The 23423-nt window shown below is 37.2% G+C and overlaps 1 protein-coding gene across 4 annotated transcripts in view; it reads left to right on the forward strand.

Moving 5' to 3' along the window:
- Window positions 1–22156, forward strand: part of csnk1a1 (casein kinase 1, alpha 1) — a 39789-nt gene extending 17633 nt beyond the window's left edge. The window contains exons 4-11 of one of the 4 annotated variants that reach the window (XM_058396553.1): window positions 2789–2887; window positions 4740–4823; window positions 12613–12752; window positions 13592–13670; window positions 14342–14416; window positions 14669–14775; window positions 15328–15440; window positions 20880–22156. In XM_058396553.1, the coding sequence (XP_058252536.1) occupies window positions 2789–2887; window positions 4740–4823; window positions 12613–12752; window positions 13592–13670; window positions 14342–14416; window positions 14669–14775; window positions 15328–15440; window positions 20880–20887 (705 nt within the window). In that variant the 3' untranslated portion in view covers window positions 20888–22156. Of the gene's footprint in view, window positions 1–2788; window positions 2888–4739; window positions 4824–12612; window positions 12753–13591; window positions 13671–14341; window positions 14417–14668; window positions 14776–15327; window positions 15482–20879 lie in introns of those variants that run through there. The other 3 variants (XM_058396551.1, XM_058396552.1, XM_058396554.1) reach the window with 3 other exon arrangements.
- The last annotated feature ends 1267 nt before the right edge of the window (window positions 22157–23423 follow it).

Genomic DNA, 23423 nt, shown 5'->3' on the forward strand with positions numbered 1-23423 from the left:
TGGCCTTCAGATTAGCTCAAGAACAGTGCGCAGAGAGCTTCATGGAATGGGTTTCCATGGCCGAGCAGCTGCGTCCAAGCCATACATCACCAAGTGCAATGCAAAGCGTCGGATGCAGTGGTGTAAAGCACGCCGCCACTGGACTCTAGAGCAGTGGAGACGCGTTCTCTGGAGTGACGAATCGCGCTTCTCCATCTGGCAATCTGATGGACAAGTCTGGGTTTGGCGGTTGCCAGGAGAACGGTACTTGTCTGACCGCATTGTGCCAAGTGTAAAGTTTGGTGGAGGGGGGATTATGGTGTGGGGTTGTTTTTCAGGAGCTGGGCTTGGCCCCTTAGTTCCAGTGAAAGGAACTCTGAATGCTTCAGCATACCAAGACATTTTGGACAATTCCATGCTCCCAACTTTATGGGAAAAGTTTGGAGCTGGCCCCTTCCTCTTCCAACATGACTGTGCACCAGTGCACAAAGCAAGGTCCATAAAGACATGGATGACAGAGTCTGGTGTGGATGAACTTGACTGCCCTGCACAGAGTCCTGACCTCAACCCGATAGAACACCTTTGGGATGAATTAGAGCAGAGACTGAGAGCCAGGCCTTCTCGTCCAACATCAGTGTGTGACCTGACAAATGCGCTTCTGGAAGAATGGTCAAAAATTCCCATAAACACACTCCTAAACCTTGTGGACAGCCTTCCCAGAAGAGTTGAAGCTGTTATAGCTGCAAAAGGTGGACCGACGTCATATTGAACCCTATGGATTAGGAATGGGATGTCACTTAAGTTCATATGCAAGTCAAGGCAGGTGAGCGAATACTTTTGGCAATATAGTGTGTGATGTATGTATGTATGTATGTATGTATATACACACACACACACTAGCAGAGTAATAGCACAGTTTTGCTTAAAATATTGCAATGCACACAACATTATGGGTGACATATCAGAGTTCAAAAGAGGACAAATTGTTGGTGCACGTCTCGCTGGCGCATCTGTGACTAAGACAGCAAGTCTTTGTGATGTATCAAGAGCCACGGTATCCAGGGTAATGTCAGGGCAATGCATACCACCAAGAAGGACGAACCACATCCAACAGGGGTAACTGTGGACGCAAGAGGAAGCTGTCTGAAAGGGATGTCCGGGTGCTAACCCGGATTGTATCCAAAAAACATAAAACCACAGCTGCCCAACTCGCTGCAGAATTAAATGTGCACCTCAACTCTCCTGTTTCCACCAAAACTGTCCGTCGGGAGCTCCACAGGGTCAGTGTACATGGCCGGGCTGCTATAGCCAAACCTTTGGTCACTTGTGCTAATGCCAAACGTCGGTTTCAATGGTGCCAGCAGCGAAAATCTTGGGCTGTGGACAATGTGAAACATGTATTATTCTCTGATGAGTCTACCTTCACTGTCTTTCCCACATCTGGGAGAGTTACGTTGTGGAGAAGCCCCAAAGAAGAGTACCACCCAGACTGTTGCATGCCCAGAGTGAAGCATGGGGGTGGATCAGTGATGGTTTGGGCTGCAATATCATGGCATTCCCTAGGCCCAATACTTGTGCTAGATGGGCGCATCACTGCCAAGGACTACTGAACCATTCTGGAGGACCATGTGCACCCAATGGTTCAAACATTGTATCCTGAAGGCGGTGCCGTGTATCAGGATGATAATGCACCAATACACACAGCAAGACTGGTGACAGAGTGGTTTGATGAACATGAAAGTGAAGTTGAACATCTCCCATGGCCTGCCCAGTCACCAGATCTAAATATTATTGAGCCACTTTGGGGTGTTTTGGAGGAGCGAGTCAGGAAACGGTTTCCTCCACCAGCATCATGTAGTGACCTGGCCACTATTCTGCAAGAAGAATGGCTCAAAATCCCTCTGGCCACTGTGCAGGACTTGTATCTGTCATTCCCAAGACGAATTGATGCTGTATTGGCCGCAAAAGGAGGCCCTACACCATACTAATGAATTATTGTGGTCTAAAACCAGGCGTTTCAATTTCATTGTCCAACCCCTGTATGTATATGTATATATTTATATATATAATGAGAGATAGATAGATAGATAGATTATATATATATATTAGTGTGTATGTATGTATATCTAAAATTTTCTTAACAATTAACAATCGAGACTCCTTTGGTAATTCTCAAATAATGTCTCCCATGTAAACAATGCCGCCACAATTTTTTGTAGTTAAAGTTCTGCCAGCTCTAAATCATACACAGAGATGGTAGTGCAGTAAGGTTACATTTAGCATTTACAGAGGCTTAAAACACTTAGTGTGTCTCGTTAGGGAGGAAGGCAGAGTAGGTCTTCAAATCATTTGTTAATTGCTCATTTACTTGTCTTTTCATATTAACCTCTTCTTTATCTTCTACATGTTTGAACTGTGCTTGTGCTAATTCCTAATACCTGGGCCCTTTTATCAAAATTGCCATATTCGCCATACAAGTTAAATTACATGCAAAAATCTTCCATGTAGTTGAGTAAGGTAATTAGAAAATGTTTGCAATAGCAGTCTTACTCTGAATGCAACTGTATGTTACTATGGTTAAGTTGTTTATAGGAAGTACATTTATCCAGATGGTTATAAATTAGCATATTAATATAAACTTAAAGTTCATGTTAGAGCGGAGATGTCTCTCTTACTCCTCATGTGTAAGGACATATAAAAATAATTCTCAGATTGGAGAATTCAGCCACTCTCCATATGTGACTCTTAATGTTCTAAAGTGCTCAGAATGTTATGGATTATCTTCATCAAAGCATTGTGTTATTTGCAGATGATCAGCAGAATCGAGTATGTACACACAAAAAACTTCATCCACAGAGACATCAAGCCAGACAACTTTTTAATGGGCATTGGCCGTCACTGTAATAAGGTAAGTGTTTACCATCATCAGAGATGCAGTTGAATTTCAGTAGCATTTTTATTTGTCATGCACACAAACATGTAACTAGCTTTGTCATTTACAAATATTTGATAGCCAGTGATGTGTAATGCAACTTTTTTGGGTAACTTAGTTGTTGATTTAACATGGGAATATTTGCTCAGATTCAATTAAGGAAGATGTTTTGGGACTGTCCTAAAGTGTTAAACAGTTTATTGAATGTTGCTTACATACATTCTTGTTGCTTTTTATTTATTACGAATTTATCTTGTTTGTATTACATCCTTAGAAAATTCGGGCTATAACTATATATACAGAAAAGAATACCTAACGTTGCCTGACTGTTTATTGTTTGAAAATGTTTTGTGCCCTTGCAGACAGGCAACATTTGGCCAATTTAAAACATGTGGCTTAAACAAATCATTAGCAGTATAAGATCAAATGTTTCTAGTGACAAACAAATTAGTGGTCCTTTTAACTAGGCTCTAATTCAGTGACGACTTTTACAATTTTGGACAATGTTTTCTGGAATTAATGTGTTTAGCAGTGTGTCTGTGTGAATGCCAGCCTTAAGCTTTATCCGTGAGTATGTGTTCTTTTAATTTAAAATTTTAAACTTGAACAGTATTGATGCCTGACTCTCTTTGTCATTGTGAGATTTTCAATGATGGCTTCAACAGATGGGACAATCTGGTCTGCAACTTTGTAACCCCCACTCCTATTCTTGAATAATTTCTGTTTTCTTCCAGTTCCTGTTTTTTAGCACACAGCATTGTTTATTATCGAATCTGACCAAGAAAAGTCTTGCTTGTGTTATTGAGAAGAGAGTAGTTGTTGGTGTATTAATTGTTAAGTGAACCACCTGCTACAAATGTCAACTTGTGTCTGAATATGCAGAGTGTAATTTCCTAAGCAATAACTACTTGAGGTTTTTTGGCTTAAATCCTACTCCATACTCCCATACAGGACAAATATTTTAAACATTTACCATGTTCTGGATTACCCTTTTTATTTCATACTGAAGGAACACATCTTAGTGTTGTAATGAAATTTAATTTGAATGTTTGTGGTTATTACTGGTCTGTTTTAATGAATTTTAAGCTAGGTTCAGACAATGACCTGCATTCTACATTTGGTGGACTAAACCAGTTGTTTCACTTAGGTAAAATGCAAATATATTAATGTTCTCCAAAAATATCAACCCACTCCCCTTCCACCTTTTATTTTGAATTACATAAATACAGAAGTCTTCTACCCTCTTCCTTACTGAAGGTATTATTTTACAGAATTTTTCCATTTTATTAGTGTTGAATAATTTTCTGTTGTGATTTGTTTTCTTAACATTAGAATGTCTAATTTGAAAAGAATGAACCATTGCAGTAAATGATTTGGTGCCTTTTTATTATGTTAGTTGTAGTTGTCTGAGCTTGATCTGTTATCTTTCCATTACATTCACTGAGCTTGCCCTAGTCACTCAGTGTTTATTCTTGTTGTAACATCTGCAAAGTCTGTGCAAAACAATTGCAGTTGGAAAAATGTTGAATCTGACGTTTGTAGCTAGAAATGATCTTTCAGTCTCTAGTAGTCTCATATGATGTGCAGTTATTGTTTATCTAATCAAAACACTTGGGCCATGTGTTATGCTGTGCAGTTTTGCTGTCTCTTGCACTGGTTTCACCTAAGACGTTTAATGGTACATGTAAAAGGTTTGCTGGTTTATAAAGGATGGCAATGGGCTCCCCTGCCTGTCTATTTCTTAGCCTTGGTGTTGCCTGTCTGCGTTGGCCATGTGGGGTTGTCAGCAATACTGTTTGATGTACTGCACCCTCTATTGTCTGTTTAGTGTTTAGAATCTCCAGTGGGGAAGAGGAAAAGAAGCTTGGCTGTTAGTTCTTCTCAGGACCCATCTTTCTCAGGATTAAACCAGGTCTGAAACTACAACGACTAATAATGCTGCCTCCTTATACATATACATACATATACATACATATACATACATACATACACACACACACACACACACACACACGGTGTACACAGAAGTGAGTACATCAGGATCACTTAACCTTAACCGTCAAATTATTCTAAATTGCAGCCTTGCACCAATTGCATTATTATTAGGTTTACAGTATTAAATATACAGGCCTCTCTGAAGAAACTCGATGCAACAAAAGAACACTTTAATTTTGAGAAAACTTATCTTTTTCTTCACTTCTGTCTACTTTTATGACTGACTCAATTCTCACAGAAGATACCAGAGCCATTTTGTCAGCCAGTATTTTGATCATATCCACAAGCATTCATGCTGCTATCTATGAATGCCATTTCCCCAACACCATTTGCACTCATGCAGCTGCACATCACACTCTTGCCTTCCGAGCATCACTTTCTGGCCTATTCATTCACTCTGGTACTGCTAGCTAGGTACATGACAAAAATGCTGGACCTTATCTGAGCCAAACAAATTTATCTTGGTCTGACCTGACCAAAGAATGTGTGTATTATTAATCAGGCTTCTTTTCTTGTTCTTTAACACTAATCTTGCAGTTTTGTGTCAAACACTAAGCAAGGGCATTTTTTTCCTGAAGCTTTCAAAAGCTTTCATTTTAATTGCTTATCTCTGTGCCAAGTCTGTAGCATTTACCCATCTGTTTTTTAGAGCTAGATTGTACAAGTAGCACACTATCTGTGGTGTTATTTTGGGAGGATGGACACTGGCATTGTTTAGTGCCATTATGGCTCAGTCTATACCTCTGCTGGATTACTGCTGCAATGTGTTTCAAATGATCTTTTGTTGGCTCTTCCTGTATCCTTATCCATCTTTGTAATGTCATTACAAATACAAATACACGGTCAATAATTCTATAGAACTTTCTAGTGTTTACAGGTCACTTTATAACCATGGTCATGCAGTTAGGCTTAGTGGAAATTACAGGTGTGCTAATTTTATTTTATTTATTTATTTATTTTTTAAATCACAGGTTTTTTAACTTGTGTGTCAGTGGTCACAAGTGTGTTCATTGTTGCATTGAGGTTTTTTTTTCTCTGGGGCCTGTATTTTTTTATTTTTATTTATTTATTTTTTTATGGCCTTTCAAAAGTATGTTTCTGATCCTAAGAGGGGAATAGACTGAATGAACTGAATTTTGAATCATTTGACATTTGAGTGCTATTGCACAGGGGTGTGCTTATTTCTGTTATATAGCTTGTTTGTGTCTTGTGTGCACAGTCAGCCCCATAAGTATTTAGACATCAAGTATGATTTAAGGGTATTGTCATCCAGATTGGGTGAACAGTATTGGAATTACAGCACTCTTTATATAAATAACCTAATTGGCCATTTGGTTGTTTATCCTATGGCTAGATGTGTCATTATTATTTGCTTACAATTAAGCATATAGAAGTTATGGTTTGGGTTTACCAAAGTGTGGCATTTGTTGGAAAATGCTCATGGCCAGTGAAGCAATCCATCATTAGAACAAACCCATGACCCAGTTTATCTGTTTGGTACATTTTTAAGAGAAAGAATGCAGTTGTAAGCTTGTACACAAAAAGCCTTGAGAAAACAATGGACAACTGTAGGAGAACAATTCTTTCACTGGTGAAGTTACACCACACAACAGCACCCTCCTGGAGATCTGGCAAATCTATATCTATTAATGTTAGCAATCAGGTGAAAACCACCAGATTAAATACAGATAGGTAGTTTTTACCTCAAGTTGTAAACCATTGCTAAGCCTCAAACAGGAAGACGAAATTAGTGAGCATACCTGGTTTACCATGGCATGCCATGATTGCATATAAGGTGGCCAATAGAACTGGTTCTCTTGATTCATTGATGTGACTGCTGACAAAAGAAGCAGGATGAATTTATTGCACAGGGTGCTATCTTAGATTCAGCTGTGTGTTTAAAACTAGTTCTTTGACTGTGTTCCAAGTAAGCTTCAGGTCACTGTACATTTGCACTGTAAAGGTTTTTTTTTTTTTTTTTTTTTTTTTTTTTTTTTTAGTAGTTCTGCAATGGTCAAGTCTGACATTATACCTTAATCAAGACCTGACCTTAATCTAATTGAGCATGTATTGCTAAAGGGCACACTAAAAGTAAAACACCCCCAGAGTTGAGCAAGAACTGAAGAGAACTGCATCAAAGGCCTGGCAGACCACCAGGGAAGAAACCCAGTGTGTCTTATGTCTGTGCCTTCCAGAATTTAGCCATTTATTAATTCCTGCGAAGGAATTGCCAACAACTATTAAAAATGACAGTTGTTTGGATTTATTTCTCCAATTATACTTGGGGGGGACCCACATATAGAAAGTGCTGTTCACCATATTTGAATCCAAGTGTCCTTAAATTAAAGCTGAAAATGTGCACTTTGAGCTCATTTATTATTCAGCTCCAGATTGCTGTGGTAGACTGACATGGACATGGTTATTACTACTTTAGCAAAGTATTTATGGATTTGACTGTATATGTGTACCATATATTTTAGATACTGTTATGTGGCATTAAAGTAGACACACACATGTAAACATGGTTAAGTTTATCCAGAATACTCTGAGTATTAGCAGCTTAAATAAGTGGTTACATTTTCAGGCTTGGATAAAGTCTATAGATTTATTTGTTTAGTTTTGTGTTTGTGGATAGGCTTTATTTCACTGTCTTTTCCAAGTTAATCTTCAACATTTGAAATTTATACTTTTAAACCCAAAATGTTTTCCAAGAACGCGGATATGGAATAATTGTGCCTATTAAAGCATTCATTTTAAAACCTGGAAAGCAATGGAAATGGAGAAGGTTTTGGAAAAGTATTTTACTCTAAAATAAAGAAGATCCAGATCATTGTTTTTAGACATTCTCTGAATGGGGCCTGTTCCCCATTTCATCAAACTTCATACATGCCCATTTAGGCATGGGTAGACAACCATGTGTGTGTAAACATTGGGAGTTTGTCAGATGACAATGGCAGAGTGATTGCTGCAAAGTTATCATATTTGTTTATGAGGTTGAATGTGGCTCTTCCTTCCATTAATTCAGTTCTCTTTAGAAAATTCGGATGTATTTGCCTGGAAAGTTTTGCTTGCACAACCATTCATCAGCCTACTTTTTTTCAAGACCTTTTTTTTCTGTTCTACTGCTTTGCTGCCTTTTTTAATGTTATTTCTAGTAGTGCCACATTTTATGCTTTGTTTGGAACTCCCTGAACACTCCCATTTCTGTTTTCCATGAGAATTTTCAGAATTTCCAGGGTCCTGTGCTGGTACAAATGAGTCTGAGCTCTCAAAGAATTTGCATGAAGTCATTATTAATTAAAAACAGCATTACTACATCAAGATAATATTCTTGATGTATTCATCTGTATTCATTTGCAGATGTATACTACAACACTGCATGATTTTGTGAGTGGTAACTAAATATGTCCACTGTAGTATGCAGTAGTTTGGCTTTTATTTTCTAAAAATATGTTAATGTTGGTTTTTCATGTAATGTTGTAAATTATCGGACAAAATAGTCCCTGGAACGCACATTTTCTATGAGAATGCGCCCCAGCAGCGTTTGCCCTTGCCAGATCATTATATTTAACTGCCCAGCGGAAAAACCAAGTTCCCTGTCCATAATGTGGAAAATATACAGTGTCTCAGGTATATTTGTCCAATCAAAATTTTCTTTTATTAAGTCATCACACTAAAGTAATTTATTCAACAAGATCTTTGTCTCCTCTTTTAAATGTCTTGTGGTAGTTAGGAATTTCATGGCTTAGATTTTAATCAAAAGTCAGAGTACAATTAGTGGGATGAATGTGTTTGCGAAGTGCATTTCCAAGAGGCAGAATGCAATATTTCTCAAGCTTTTTGGGTAGACTGTCTGAAATGGACAGAAATTTTAAATGAGTTTAGTCACCCTCAAGCTGTGACCACACATCACATTAAATTCTAAATTTATAAGGAGTTGTAACATGAACATATTACAAGGTCAGTAACATTTTTGTGTATTAAAGGTAATTTAAAATCAGAGGAAAATGTTTGGCACTGACCAGTCGTTATAGTTGTATGTAGTTGCGTTCTAACAAATTAATCGATATTGGCATAGTGTCTTATGGTCTGATATGTGGTTATATTTGGCACATGCACAAACAAATATTCTATAGATGGCACATCAGGTTTCAAGTCAAACTAACTAAAATGGCTAGCTATTTGATGCAATTATATACATGAATGGGTTTTCATGGCCGAGCAGCTGCATCCAAGCCTTGCGTCACCAGGTGCAATGCAAAGCGCTGGATGCAGTGGTGTAAAGCACGCTGCCACTGGACTCTAGAGTAGTGGAGACGTGTTCTCTGGAGTGACGAATCATACTTCTCTGTCTGGCAATCTGATGGATGATTCTGGGTTTGGCAGTTCCCAGGAGAATGGTTCTTGTCTGACTCCGTTGTGCCAAGTGTAATGTTTGGTGGAGGGGGGATTATGATGTGGGTTTTTTTCAGGGGTTGGGATTGGCCCCTTAGTTCCAGTGAAAGGAAGTCTTAATACTTTAGAATACCCAGAAATGTTGGACAATTTAATGCTCCTGACTTTGTGGGAATAGTTTGGGGATGGCCCCTTCCTAACATCTAACATGACCACAAAATAAGGTTCATAAAGACATGGGCGGAGGAACTTGACTGGCCTGCACAGAATCCTGACCTCAACCCAATAGAGCACCTTCCTAGGCCATCTCATCCAACATCAGTACCTGATCTCACAAATGCGCTTCTAGGGAAATCGTCAAAAATTCCCATAAACACACTCCTAAACCTTATGGATAGCCTTCACAAAAGATTTGAAGCAGTTATATTGCAGGCCAAGTCCTTTTAAACCCTACGGATTAAGAATGTGATGCCTTTAAATTTGCATGTAAAGGCAGGCGTCCCTTTTTGGCAATATAGTGTATATAAAATCCAGAACACTGGTGCTCAAAACAGTTCTTTTGCTTTTAAATGTTAAGTTGTTTGTTTTTTTTAAATAGACAATTAGGAATTTGACCATAGTCATTGCTGAACTGTGCTAGTGCAGAGTTTCAGGACAGTGGAAAAACTAAAATGACAACTGTATTTAAATGTGGCTTGTCTCAATGTATCTCCCAGAAACACTTAAATATTAGCAGATAAAATCCATCAAATATTAATTTGTAAAATATTTGAATGAAACATGTAATTCAAGTTTCCCAACAGGGGATCATGACCTTATTATAATAGATCTCATAGTTAAACTGCTTACTGTATATCTGATGTTGCCAGTAATACTGATACTAAACACACTTTTAGCTGCAGCAAATATTTATAAAACTAATCTGTGCTTTAATAATTGGTCTTGTGTAGCCTGCGCTCACTGAAAACATTTATCTAAAAATTAACTGTTGGTTTTTGCTCTTGCATGAGAATAATTCTAAAACATATTTTGAATTACTTGGTTGTGAACCCTGTGTGGTTTCAGTTTGCACCCAGACACTACACTGTAGCTCTGTCTACAAATTGCAGTAATTGTGCTAGATTAAAGTGCTTATTTGTTAGCAATCTTTAAATTCAGTCATACAGTGAAGCTTAATCTGTATCATATACGGTGAGAGGAATATAACACAGACACTTCTTATATATTTCCAGTGCATATAGCCCATTCATATTTGCACATACAAGACCTCTGTATCCACTGGTTACCACAGATTCACTCAACAGTGGCTGACATCAAAGTCTGAAATACAGTAAATATTAACATCATCCATTTGTACAATGTATCCATGCTGTTTATGCTAACCAGCTGCTAGTCACTTAGTATCTGTCTCAGTTATCAGATCAACTGTCATAGCATCGCAGTTTATATTGCTCATTATCCTTATATTGATAAATAATTGCTCAGAAGCACTAGAATAGTGATGTTGGCAAATTAGATGCGCCAAAGGTGAATACTGGTCATTGAAGTGAAAATGTATAAATTTAATACGAAAAGAGAAAAATGTGTACTGAGGTTGCTAGGATGTAAGAGTGAATGTTTTATTTGTGAAATTGTGAAAAATGAAATTTGTGCTACTTTTGTTGGACACTATATAGTGTTCTATTATCTGTGGTTCCCCATGGACATGAGGGGTAGAATTGTACATATGGTTGCTGATGATGCCATACCAACAGTGAAGTACACAAGTGGAAGCCGCATGATGGGGGCTGCTGCTCTGTAAATGTTACTGGGGCATTGCAGTTAAAATTTATAATTATTTTTTATAATGAATTACATATTTACACATCTGGATACTAGGGCTGCACGATTCTTGCTAAAATGTGAATCACAATTTTTCTCCATGGGAAATAAGATCACGATTCTCTCACATGATTCTCATTTTATCAACCAAAACATTTATTGCACACAAGTGGAAAAAAGTGCTACAGAGGACTTTCAGTTATAATAAAGTGCTGGACTTAAAAGTAACAAAAAATTGTTTCTTTTCCTTATTTTAGATCCCTTAAGGTGAGTAACCTAAAAGCTGTAAGCTGTTGAACATAAACAATAGAATGTTAACAATAATGATTAAAATAATTAAAATAATTAGCCCCTGTACTTTTAGTACACTCCAACTGGCCAAACGTAAAGGTTCTTGGCCAAGAACACTAACCGATCAACATTTTGAGTGTTTATTGGAGCCATGTCTTTAGCGATGTGATAAGCGATGGCGTTAGTTATGTCTTTGTGCCACTGGGAACTTGAGGGGTATGGGGAAGCACCGTGTAATGTCTGAGTTACGGAAGTTTGTGTGGTCTGGTGGCTGGTATTTTTTTGGCGTGGCTCCCTTGTCCATCATGGCTAACTCGTACTGTATTTTGTGGTGACGTCTGAGGTGGTTGTAGAGATTGGTAGTGTTACCTTGCGGTGCTGCCATGATGCCAAAGCATTGCTTACAGATTATGACTCCTTGTGCATCATCGTCAGATTTAAAACCGAAAATGTTCCACACGGTGCAATGTGCCGACATCTGTTGTTACACGTCACTTGAGTGACAGTGGAACTCCGCAAATGAGGAAGAGAGAGGAGAGAAGTGGTCGGGTCTGATTGGTGAATTAATAGGGTTTGGTTTTACACTGTGTTTGACTGATATATCATGTTGGATTGTTGTAAAGTAATTACGTGAATGCCGCATCTGAATACAGGGAAATATTGTACGTGCAAGTGAATCACCGTCATTAAGAAAGATGATCGCGTTTCTGTGTGAATCGGGATCGTGATTCTTTTTTCGATTAATCGTGCAGCCCTACTGGATACATACTTGTCTGTTTGCCTGTATGTCAAAAGACATTGTGTAATTTGTGTAAACAATGTTCACTGTATATCCAAGAATTGAATATTTATTTGATTAATTAATATTTGATTAATTAATTTTAAATTATGCTTAAAGACCCAAAGCTAATTAAGAAATTTAGAAATAGTAGAAGTTTACCAGGATTGACAACCTCTGTGAATATTACTCCTTTGAAAAATGTGCCCTTCTAAATAAATGAAATATCTTTATCATTTATTGATAAATTTCTTATTTGTGTAAGCATCATTTATGCATGTCCAGGACATGTCCATTAAGGGTTTATTAGTCCCAAAACTTTTTCAAATGTATGTCTTAATATTTAGGGTGCCAAGTGAAATTGTTTAGGGTGCATGACACAAATCAGTTTAATATCAGTCTTTTGATTGTTTCTTTGCAGTTGTTCCTCATTGACTTTGGTCTGGCCAAAAAATACCGGGACAACAGGACACGACAGCACATACCCTACAGAGAAGACAAAAACCTCACAGGCACAGCCCGCTATGCTAGCATCAATGCACACTTGGGCATAGAACAGAGGTGCGAAGACAACACTATACTATGAAGCCAGTCTATATTTTCTGAAGACATGCTCACACGACTTGTAATTTTTTGCACGTTAGCGCTCTCTGCTTTGGTAATAGTTTTGGTTAGTAGAAGTATAAATATTTAATTTAAATATGTTTACTTCTACTGTACATCTGTACGTGAGTCTGCCTGGATGCATGGTATTTAGGAATGATATTGATTATGAAAAAATCATTAACACAATTTTTTTTAGATTTGGTGAATTATTTGCTTAACCAAGAACAAATTATATAATACTGTAAGTGTTAAAAGGCACCTTCTGAATAGGAAAGCCAGTCCTTTGGATTTGTAGCTTTATAGCATCATACATAATTTGCATACATATACAAATGATACCTAGCACAAATCAAACTTATTAGATCACAAGTCAGATTCATGTTGTTTAATACTTATTCTGTATACTGTTTAAACACTTAGAATAGGCACCACACTCGGCTCCTGTTTTGCCACACAAAAATCAACTCTTTTTGTCAAGTGATTGCATGGATGCAATTAAAGTAGTTAACATTGTGATCATGTTACTGGTCAGACATTTCTTGGACATGTACGTACAGACACAGACTAGCCTTACTGTGTTTTTTCACCTGGATGTATAAAAAGATTCTCCTAAGCAGAGAATTCTAACTTCTAGACAGAGGTTAGGGAACCCCACCTTATTCTAACAAATAGACAGAGAATATGGAAAAGCTTTTTAAGTACCATACTTATGACCCTTAAAGTGTTAGGATTCACTGGTTCCTGTATTTAATATAGTCAGCTATTATTAAATTAAATTATTTTGTGTCCAACAGTCGTCGAGATGACATGGAATCTCTAGGCTATGTGCTGATGTACTTCAACAGAACCAGCTTGCCCTGGCAGGGACTGAAGGTAAGCTAAAGACGTTCTTGTGAGCTGTACACAGCACATGCCTGCCTCCACAAGATTATAAACTTCTAGACTCCTAATAACTGAAACTGCAAAAATGGCAAAGGCTCTAAAAGAAAATGAAAATTAGAGAGAGATCCAGAGCACTACAAAAATAACCAAAAACTAAATCTAGACTTGCTGTCGCCAGAGGCATTCATGTTCATGTTGAGTTATACTTGTTCTAATCCTAAATTGTTTAGTTTGTTGCTGTTGTACCTTGACAGCCTTAATGCTTTCTACTTACCATGGTTGTTAATGAACCTTCATAGCCTTGCTTGTGTAAGCCTAAATTAGTCTGGGCATATCTCTCTTGACTTAAGCCAGGAATTTTTGGCCCCTATAGAGCTGTTCTGTGTTTTAAGCAATTATTTGATTGTTGTATAGGAAATCCTAGATGATCAGAAGTCTGTATTTTGGCCTTACTCAAGGGTGGAGCTGGGATTTGAACTCACAACCTTGCAATATTTAGTCCAACACCTTAACCACTGAGCTACCACATCCCTGTCAAATAATGAATTCATGAATGAGCAGAAGTACAGGTGTTTCTTATAAAGTGGTCAGTGAGTTATGTTTGTATGATGTATACAGTAATGAGTGACAAATCATATACTTTTTCCATGCTCTTTAAACAGGCTGCCACAAAGAAACAGAAATATGAGAAGATTAGTGAGAAAAAGATGTCTACACCTGTTGAGGTTTTGTGTAAGGTATGTCAGGCAATTACATGAAATGGCATTCTTTACCTTTAATGTCGTGTCATTTTCAGTTCTTATTTTATAAGAGAAAAAACATTGTCCAATAACTGACTCTATTGTTTGTGTCTTTGTGTTATTGGTAATAGACAATGTTTTTTATATACTTCAAGATTTCTAAGGGTCTGAGAATTTGCTAACTTGTCCATTATTTAGCTGTTAGACAGATAAATATATGCTTTATAGAGGTCTTGAAATTTTTTTTAGGGTTTTCCAGCTGAGTTTGCCATGTACCTGAATTACTGTCGTGGGCTACGATTCGAAGAGGCCCCTGATTACATGTACCTGCGTCAGCTGTTCCGCATTCTTTTCAGGTACTTATTAGTATTACATTTTAGCATCTGCCTTTGAACAAAGAGTTGGACTATGACTTAAATATGAATGTACATTTTTTTTAATTGACTGTGTGTGTGTGTGGGAGGGGCACTTTCGAGGCATTTGCCAGAAATTTCACACATTGTCAGTTGACACTTGTCTGACAGATATAAATATTTTATATATAATATTTTACTAGGATTTCTTTGGTTAATGGTTTTATGTACTGTGTGGTACTGTGTGTGTGTGTGTGTGTATATATGTGTGTGTATATATGTGTGTGTATATGTGTGTGTGTATATATATGTGTGTGTGTATATATGTGTGTGTATGTGTGTGTATATATGTGTGTATATATGTGTGTATATATATGTGTGTGTATATGTGTGTGTATATATGTGTGTGTATATATATGTGTGTATATATATATATATATGTGTATATATGTATATGTGTATATATGTATATATATATATAAAATATAAATAATGTGTGTGTGTATGTATATATGTATATTTGCTCCCTGTTTATGATCACTGGATCTTCCTTAGGACTCTGAATCACCAGTATGACTACACATTTGACTGGACCATGCTTAAGCAGAAAGCAGCACAACAAGCAGCATCCACAGGGGGACAGGGGCAACAGGCACAGACCCCCACAGGCAAGCAAACTGACAAACCCAAGAGTAACATGAAAGGTTAGTAGCAAACAGCCAAGTGACGTTTTCAGTGCAAAGTAAGACACCATTAGCTTGAATTATGTCTTTAATGAAGGTGTAAAGACAAACATTGCAATTGGAACAATCTCTTTCTTCATTCAAAGATTTATTAATATCAGCAAACAGTATAAATTTAAGGAGAGTCCACAAAAAGGTGGGGGAAAAAAGGTCTTGCATGTGCAAAGACGTCCTTGGGAAATTTGACTACTAACTTTGATAAAGTCGCTATGCTTTGGGATTAAGGGTTTCTTCTACCTTTTTTAAATAGCAGATTATAATCATATCTGTGAAGTAACTGAGGTCATGCTTGAGTTAGTAGTATTTTTCTGAATCACTGTTCCTTAATCTAACATTTCCACTTTCATGAGTGGAAATGATTGTATTTACTGTATTTAATTTTGTTTGGCCTGGGGGCCCAAAAAAAACTATAAAAACTTTTGAATTTTTCAAACATGATTCAATATTTAACTGTTAACTAAAGTTAACTGTATGGACTAAATAGGCTGAAGTTTGCAGAAGAGTTCCTATGGGGGGGTATGGAATTATAGCATTGTATATAGTTCTTGCTTTGACGCATGATGTTGCATGGAAAATATAAGGGTGAGTCAAATGAAAACCTTGATTCTTATTTTGCATTGTTTATTGCAAATTTTATTTATTTTTTTTTTTTTAAATATAATCTCCATTATGTGAAATACAAGTGTTCTAGCATCTCAATTCGTCTAGGAAAAAAATGTTTTTGCTTCAAATAAATGCCTTTTAAAGTGAGGCAAATGAGATCACCCTTTAAAATCTTTAACTAATTTGCTAGGTATGAACCTCAAAATGCAAAGGCCTAATATCACCTAATTAAAACTCCCTTTGAAGCCTGAAGATCAATGCATTCAGGGATTTCACCCCCACCTGTGGGAATTCTGACCAATTTTGCAAACACTGCAGTTATTTTTGTTTGTATCTGCACAATATATTAGCTCAAATTCCGAAATGTAAACAAATTAGTATATTAAACAGCTATAGAATAAAGCTGTTTCTGCAGACTAAAATTAACCTGGTAAACATTGTTGCACAGCGATTTACCAGTCCCCTCCCATGCTAATCTTAATGGATGTAGCCCTTCTTTGTCCTATGAGGGGTGTAATTGATCATCTCTTCCCACCCACAAGAACGTAAAAAATGTATAATGCTTCAGTTTTTTGTTAGGTGGTCTCCTATGGTCTCCCAGTTCTGATGTATTTGAAGGCATGTATGCTTTTTTAGTTGTTAGCCTGCAAACCTCACAACATTTTCTTTGTTTTGGGGGATATTCTACTATTTTTAACTATATTTTTTACGATACTACTATATCTGGGGGAGAGGTGTGAAATACCAATTCATACCTTGGCATCACCCTGTCTCTCAACTTTGTCACTGATTTATGCAGTCAGCAGAAGAAGCAATGCCAAAAGCAAGTGCAACCTTTGCTATCAAATGGCAAAATAAGATTCCTGATACTGAGGTCCTCATCTGTTCCAACCTTCCCATCATCCAAACTTTCTTGATGCAATTACACATAAAGGCCACATAATTTGCATGTCAGACAACTGGCTACCGAAAAGACTTCCCTCACTATCAGAGGACATTCCATGCACAGATTGGCCACATCAGTCTACACACCCACAAAAGAGCTCCACCCCATCCCTCATTATGACTAGTTGGCCTGTGTCTGCATGAGTGTGGGCACGAACTCGTGCATGTAAAAGGGGCAGATAGCTTTAACTTAATGGTTTGTTATTGACTCTGTGGAGGTCTTGTTGAGTCCATGACTTGGCAGGTTGGAGCTGTTTTGTTGGCACTTGAATCAGAATTTCAGATTTCATGAAATTTACATCTCGTTGTTTTAAACAACATAGAACATGACACCATTTGTGTGACCGCACCTATATTTGAGGTAATCAGAAATATTGGAACATGCAGCCTGTTAGATTAACTGATAGTTTACCCTGTTATATTAATGATTGAGTTTTTGCCTGTGAAGACTGCATTTGTTAAAGAGATTAACCTAAAATGAAGGCCAGAGTGCTGTCTGTCAGAAAAGCAAAGATCTTTTGATGGTAAGAAAATCAATTGCACAAGCAGTGGTCATAGCCATTAAAACAACTTGGGATATCCTCTACCAAAGTTATTGAAAGGCCAAAGTGTATAAAGAAAGGATCTGCTCATGAACTAAAATGTATAACCTCTTCAGTAAAGTACAATAAATAGTGTCATGACTTGCACAGCTGCTTCTGGAATTGGCTTACTGATCTTTATTTATGTAACTCATTATTGTAACGGAAAAATGAATTCAGAAGAAAAGAGAAATGCATTTAGTTTAATTGGGAGGAATTTTATCATGGAGCAAGACAATGACCCTAAACACACATTACACAAAACATGACAAGAAACATCCCGAAAAGAACAATTGACAGCAGATCATGTAGCAACACAAAGGAATAATGCAACCACTTGGCAAAAAAACCTCAAAACATTGGCCTTGCCGTGCCAGTACTTTCAGGTGTGTTGTGTTGGTTGTGTTCTTCATACCCCGAGCACTTTAATAGCCATGCTTTACTGATGCTGGGTAGGGCCTCTCTCTTGCTCTCAAAACAGCTTCAATTATGGCATGGGTTCCACAAGGAGTGGAAACACTCCTTTAAGAACAGGTCCATGTATACATGATGGCAGTATTATAGTGTTCCTAGTGTGTGCTCAGTGATTATACACATGCATACACAAGAAGTAATGAGCCAAATCATATGCTGACAGAACAGCTATAATGTGTTATCTGAGGAATCTGAAGGCCAGGCCAGCACCTAGAAAGTTTTATGTTCCTCAAGGCTTTTTTTGTGAACTGCTGACACTTTCTTCTAAATTCAAAATATAAATATTGTTTAAAGTGTATATTTAAAGAAAATGACAACACATCAAAATAACCCAAGATCATGCAGTGTTTGCAGAGCTTTAATAACTCAAATAAAACATAATGCAAATAATTTGTAAACAAATTGTTTTAATGCTTTGGCTAAATAACATTAAGAAATCAGTATTTGGTGGAATAACCCTGATTTGCATGTGTTTTGGCATGCTCTCCACCAGTTTGTTTATATATACACACACGCACTACTCACAAAAAGTTAAGGATATTTGGCTTTTGGCTCATGCTACAGTGATATTATATCATGAAAGTAGGGCATTTAAGTAGAAGCATGCAATGGTGATTTCCTCATCTCAAGCAATTTATTGAAACAAAAGCCAACAGTGGTGGGTATACCACAGCAAAAAATGTCAGTGTCTCAATAATTTGCCATGTGCCCTTGACCATCAATTACAGCTTGACAACAACGTCTCATGCTGTTCACGAGTCGACTTATTGTCTGCTGAGTCATGGCATTCCACTCTTCTTGAAAGGCGGCCCTCAGGTCATTGAGGTTCTGGGGTGCAGGGTTACGAGCCTCTACATGGCGACTCAGCTAATCCCATAGGTTTTCTATGGGATTCAGGTCTGGAGAAAGTGCAGGCCACTCCATTTGAGGTACCCCAGCCTCCAGCAACTATTCCCTAATGATGCGACCTCGATGAGCTGAAGCATTGTCATCCATGAAGTTGAAATTAGGCCTGTGTTGTTCATGCAGGGGCACAATGACTGGATTAATGATGTACCATTTACAAGATGTAGGGCAGTTCTGTATTGAGTAGACACACCTGCCCAGACTATAACACCAGCACCACCAAAGGCTCGTCTGGTGACAACAGTGGCTGATGCATAGTGCTCGTCTTGACGTCTCCAACATTATTGGCGGCCATCATTTCTGCTCAACATGAATCAACTTTCATCAGAGAACAGCACTGAGGCCCACTGGTCCCTCGTCCAGCGTAAATGCTCCCTGGACCCCATGCAAGACGATGGCGCCTGTGCCTGGTAGTGTGGTCAGGTACCCTTGCAGGTCATCGAGCACGCAGACCACGCTGATGTAAACACTTTTGATTGGTCTGACGTGACACTTGGGTGCCTCTCTACCTCCCTTAAATGTGCCTGGATTTGAGTGGCATTCATCATTCGGTTCCACAGGGCACTGTTCACAATGAAGCGGTCATCGTGAGATGTGGCCAAAGGACGTCCACTTCTATGCCTTTCTGTGACTCTTCCAGTCTCTCTGTATCTCTGTCGCAACCTGCTGATGACACTCTGTGACACTCTAAGCTCAGTGGCCACTTCCCTCTGAGAACATCCTGTTTGAAGCCTCGCAATGGCGAGGTACTGTTGATCAATTGTTAGATGTCGTCTTGGTCTCATGATGAGGACTGTTTAAATACCAATTCTAATTGTACCAGAAAATGTATTGGTCGATTCATGGATCAAACACCAGTTGTGAATTTTGCCGTTAAGCACCTTGTTAGAGAACAGCAAGTTATGCAAAAAGTACTGAAACACTGAACAGTTGGACATGTGCATTCAAAATTGTAGAGAAGGTCAAATTTAGTTCACCCGAAAGTCGAATATCCTTAACTTTTTGTGAGGTATAGTGTGTGTGTGTGTATATATGTGTATATATATGTATATATATGTGTATGTGTGTGTATGTATGTATGTATGTATATATATATATATATATATATATATATATATATATATATATATATATATATAATAATTTTTATGTATTATTTATATATATATATATATATATATATAATAATTTTTATGTATTATATATATATATATATAATAATTTTTATGTATTATATATATATATATAATAATTTTTATGTATTATATATATATTTATATTATATATATGAATATATAATATGAATATATATGAATTTTTCTCACACACTATATATATATATATATATATATATATATATATATATATATATATATATATATATATAGTGTGTGTGAGAAATTCATTCAGAAATATAATAAAAATATTAATAAATTAGTGATAAACCTTCTAGCTGCTGAGGTTTGGGGTTTGGCATAACAAACAACTCTACATCCTGCCTTAAATTAAGTTTTGCACAAATTGTACATTTGTGGATTTATGTACAAGATTTAATACTAAACTGAACATCATACTGTGTGTATAGTGTCTTGAGGCCTTAAGTACTCCGTAATATGAGAATGAATTTGTTTGTAAGGCCTGAAGCCTTGATTGACTTGATCTTAATCAGAGAGAAAGTGTTATTTCATACTTTTTGTCCAGCACTCAAATAATCTGGTTAAAATAGTCTTTGTGTGGTATAGTATAACTGCAATGACTGTAGTGGTGCAATTTAACTCAGTGTTTAACCTCTCTCTCTCTCTCTCTCTCTCTCTCTCTCTCTCTCTCTCTCTCTCTCTCTCTCTCTCTCTCTCAGGTTTCTAAGCATTAAGGCAGTTTAATAAAAGAAGAGAAGAGAGTTCTTAGCAGGATTTGCCTTCAGATCACATCCCAGCATTTAGAATCAGAATCACCACACCAGGCATTCCTTTTCCTCTTAAAAGAACTAGATTCCATATACTACATATGTAAGCAGTATATATAGATACCATGCTCTGCATATATCTATATATTGGTATGTATATAGTATATCCATAAAGAGGGCAGGCTTGGTATGGAATTTAAAATTGTAATCTTTTCTATCCTCTTTCTGTCCCTGGCTTCCCTTACTTTTCCAGAATGATTATTCTAAAACAGAAAATAATTGTTTTTTTGAGGATGTACCTGTGCAAAACAAATGTTTGCTCAAGTTCTCTCATTCAGGAAAACTTTCAGGTTGTTGTCTTACATCACTGGTTGTCATGATCTCAAACTGTCAGACTGAACAGTTTTTCTCCACAAATTAACATTAAATCCTGTTATGAAAGGAATCCTGGCTATTCCTATGCAGATATGTTGTTTTAAAAGAGGAGGATAACAAGGTTCTGCCTGCTTTGATGTTTTAGAAGAGCTTCTAATGTGAAGATGAAAAATTCTAGTGACTACTAGATTTCTCTCTAGAACGCTGCATTAACAGTTATTGTATTTGATATTCAGAAATATAAAAATTAATAAAAGAATGAACTCCACAGAAGCATATTCATTATAAATTAGACATCACTTCAGTAAACTTATATGTTAAGTGCTTAGAGAAAAAAAATGCATAAATGATCGGATGGGTTTTTTTTCTCCATTACATAAAGACAAAAACTTATTAGCCACAGTTCTTTTTTTTATCAGAAAAATGTTTTGTAGAGCTTTCTTTTGAATAAATTGGTTTTAGGGGTAAGGTGATTTTGTTGCTCCTTGAGGTGATGCTCATTCTGTTAGAGAACACCCATTGAAATGTGAGCAGCCTTTTTTTTTTTTTTTTTTTTTTTAGTGGTGGTCTTTTGCGCCGTATTCCTTTTTTCTTTATTGCAGAAAGTATATTGTAGGGTTTCTTTTTGTATATGTTTGGGGAAGATCAGCTTGAATTTCTGATTTTAGCCACAATGCACCAGTAACATGGTTTTCAGGGTTGTCCCCTACCCCGCATCCTGCTCCTTTTTTTCTTCACCAACTTCCTCTCCCTTACTCCTGACCAGCTTAAAGTATTTTATTGCTGGATGTTCTATGAAGTGTAACTTATTCCCTTTTAGCATGTCAGAATAAATGACTTCTGAGAAACACTGACCCAGACTGTAATTTAAAATGTCTTTTTTTCTATGCAGCCACTTCAGAGTATTTGCACTAAAAAACAAAATGCAAGATTGAAATAATTGGAAAATCTCTTGATGTTACAGATTCTGTTCCAATTCTTATATATATATATATATATAAGAGAGAGAGAGCGCTCTGGAAAAAATAAGAGACCACTGCAAATTCAGTTTGTGGTGCATGTATTGGTGAGATGAACAGTTTTGTTTCATTTTTTGTGAACTGCTGGCAATATTTCTCCTAAATTCAAAATATAACTCGTTATTTAGAGTGTATGTTTAAAGGAAATGACAACACATCAAAATAACCCAAGATCATGCAGTATTTACAGAGCTTTAATAACTCAAATAAAACAAAATGCAAATAATTCGTAAACAAATTGTGTTAATGCTTTGGCTAAATAACATCAAGAAATTAGTATTTGGTGGAATAACCCCGATTTGCATGCGTTTTGGCTCCATGCTCTCCACCAGTTTTTCACATTGCTGTTGGGTAACTTTATGCCACTCTTTTTGCAAAAAAGCAAACAGCTCAGCTTTGCTTGATGGTTTGTGACCATCCATCTTCCTCTTGATGACATTCCAGAGGTTTTCAATAGGGTTCAGATCTGTAGATTTTTATATATAAATGTGTGCGCGAGAGAGATTCGTACATAGATTAGTTACTCCTCCAGGCACACTATATTCCTATTAAAAAGTTGAGGAGGAGTTGATCTGACACATTAGGCAGCATTTTGACAAAAAGCGAATATTTTTATTTTACATTTATTTTTACTTTTTTTCTAACCTGTTAGACGCAGGAAAAATGGGATGAATCACTTTTCTTTTACATCACGTGGATGGCCGGGTGTGTGTGCGCGTCACTTACTTGGGGAACACGTGCACTATGGGAAGAAGGCAAGCTGGCGGAGGCAGTGTCATGCTTTGGGCAATGTTCTGCTGGGAAACCTTGGGTCCTGCCATCCATGATATTACTTTGACACGTAACACTTACCTAAGCATGGTTGCAGACCGTGTACACCCTTTCATGGAAACGGTATTCCCTGATGTCTGTGGCCTCTTTCAACAGGATAATGTGCTGTGCCGCAGACCAAAAATTGTTCGGAATAGTTTGATGAGCACAACAACGAGTTTGAGGTGTTGACTTGGCTTCCAGTTTCCCCAGATCTTAATCCAACCGAGCATCTGTGGTATGTGCTGGACAAACAAGTCTGATCCATGGAGGCCCCACCTCACAACTTGGA

This window comes from Hemibagrus wyckioides, linkage group LG08 (assembly GCF_019097595.1).
Source record: "Hemibagrus wyckioides isolate EC202008001 linkage group LG08, SWU_Hwy_1.0, whole genome shotgun sequence".
Lineage (NCBI taxonomy): Eukaryota > Metazoa > Chordata > Actinopteri > Siluriformes > Bagridae > Hemibagrus > Hemibagrus wyckioides.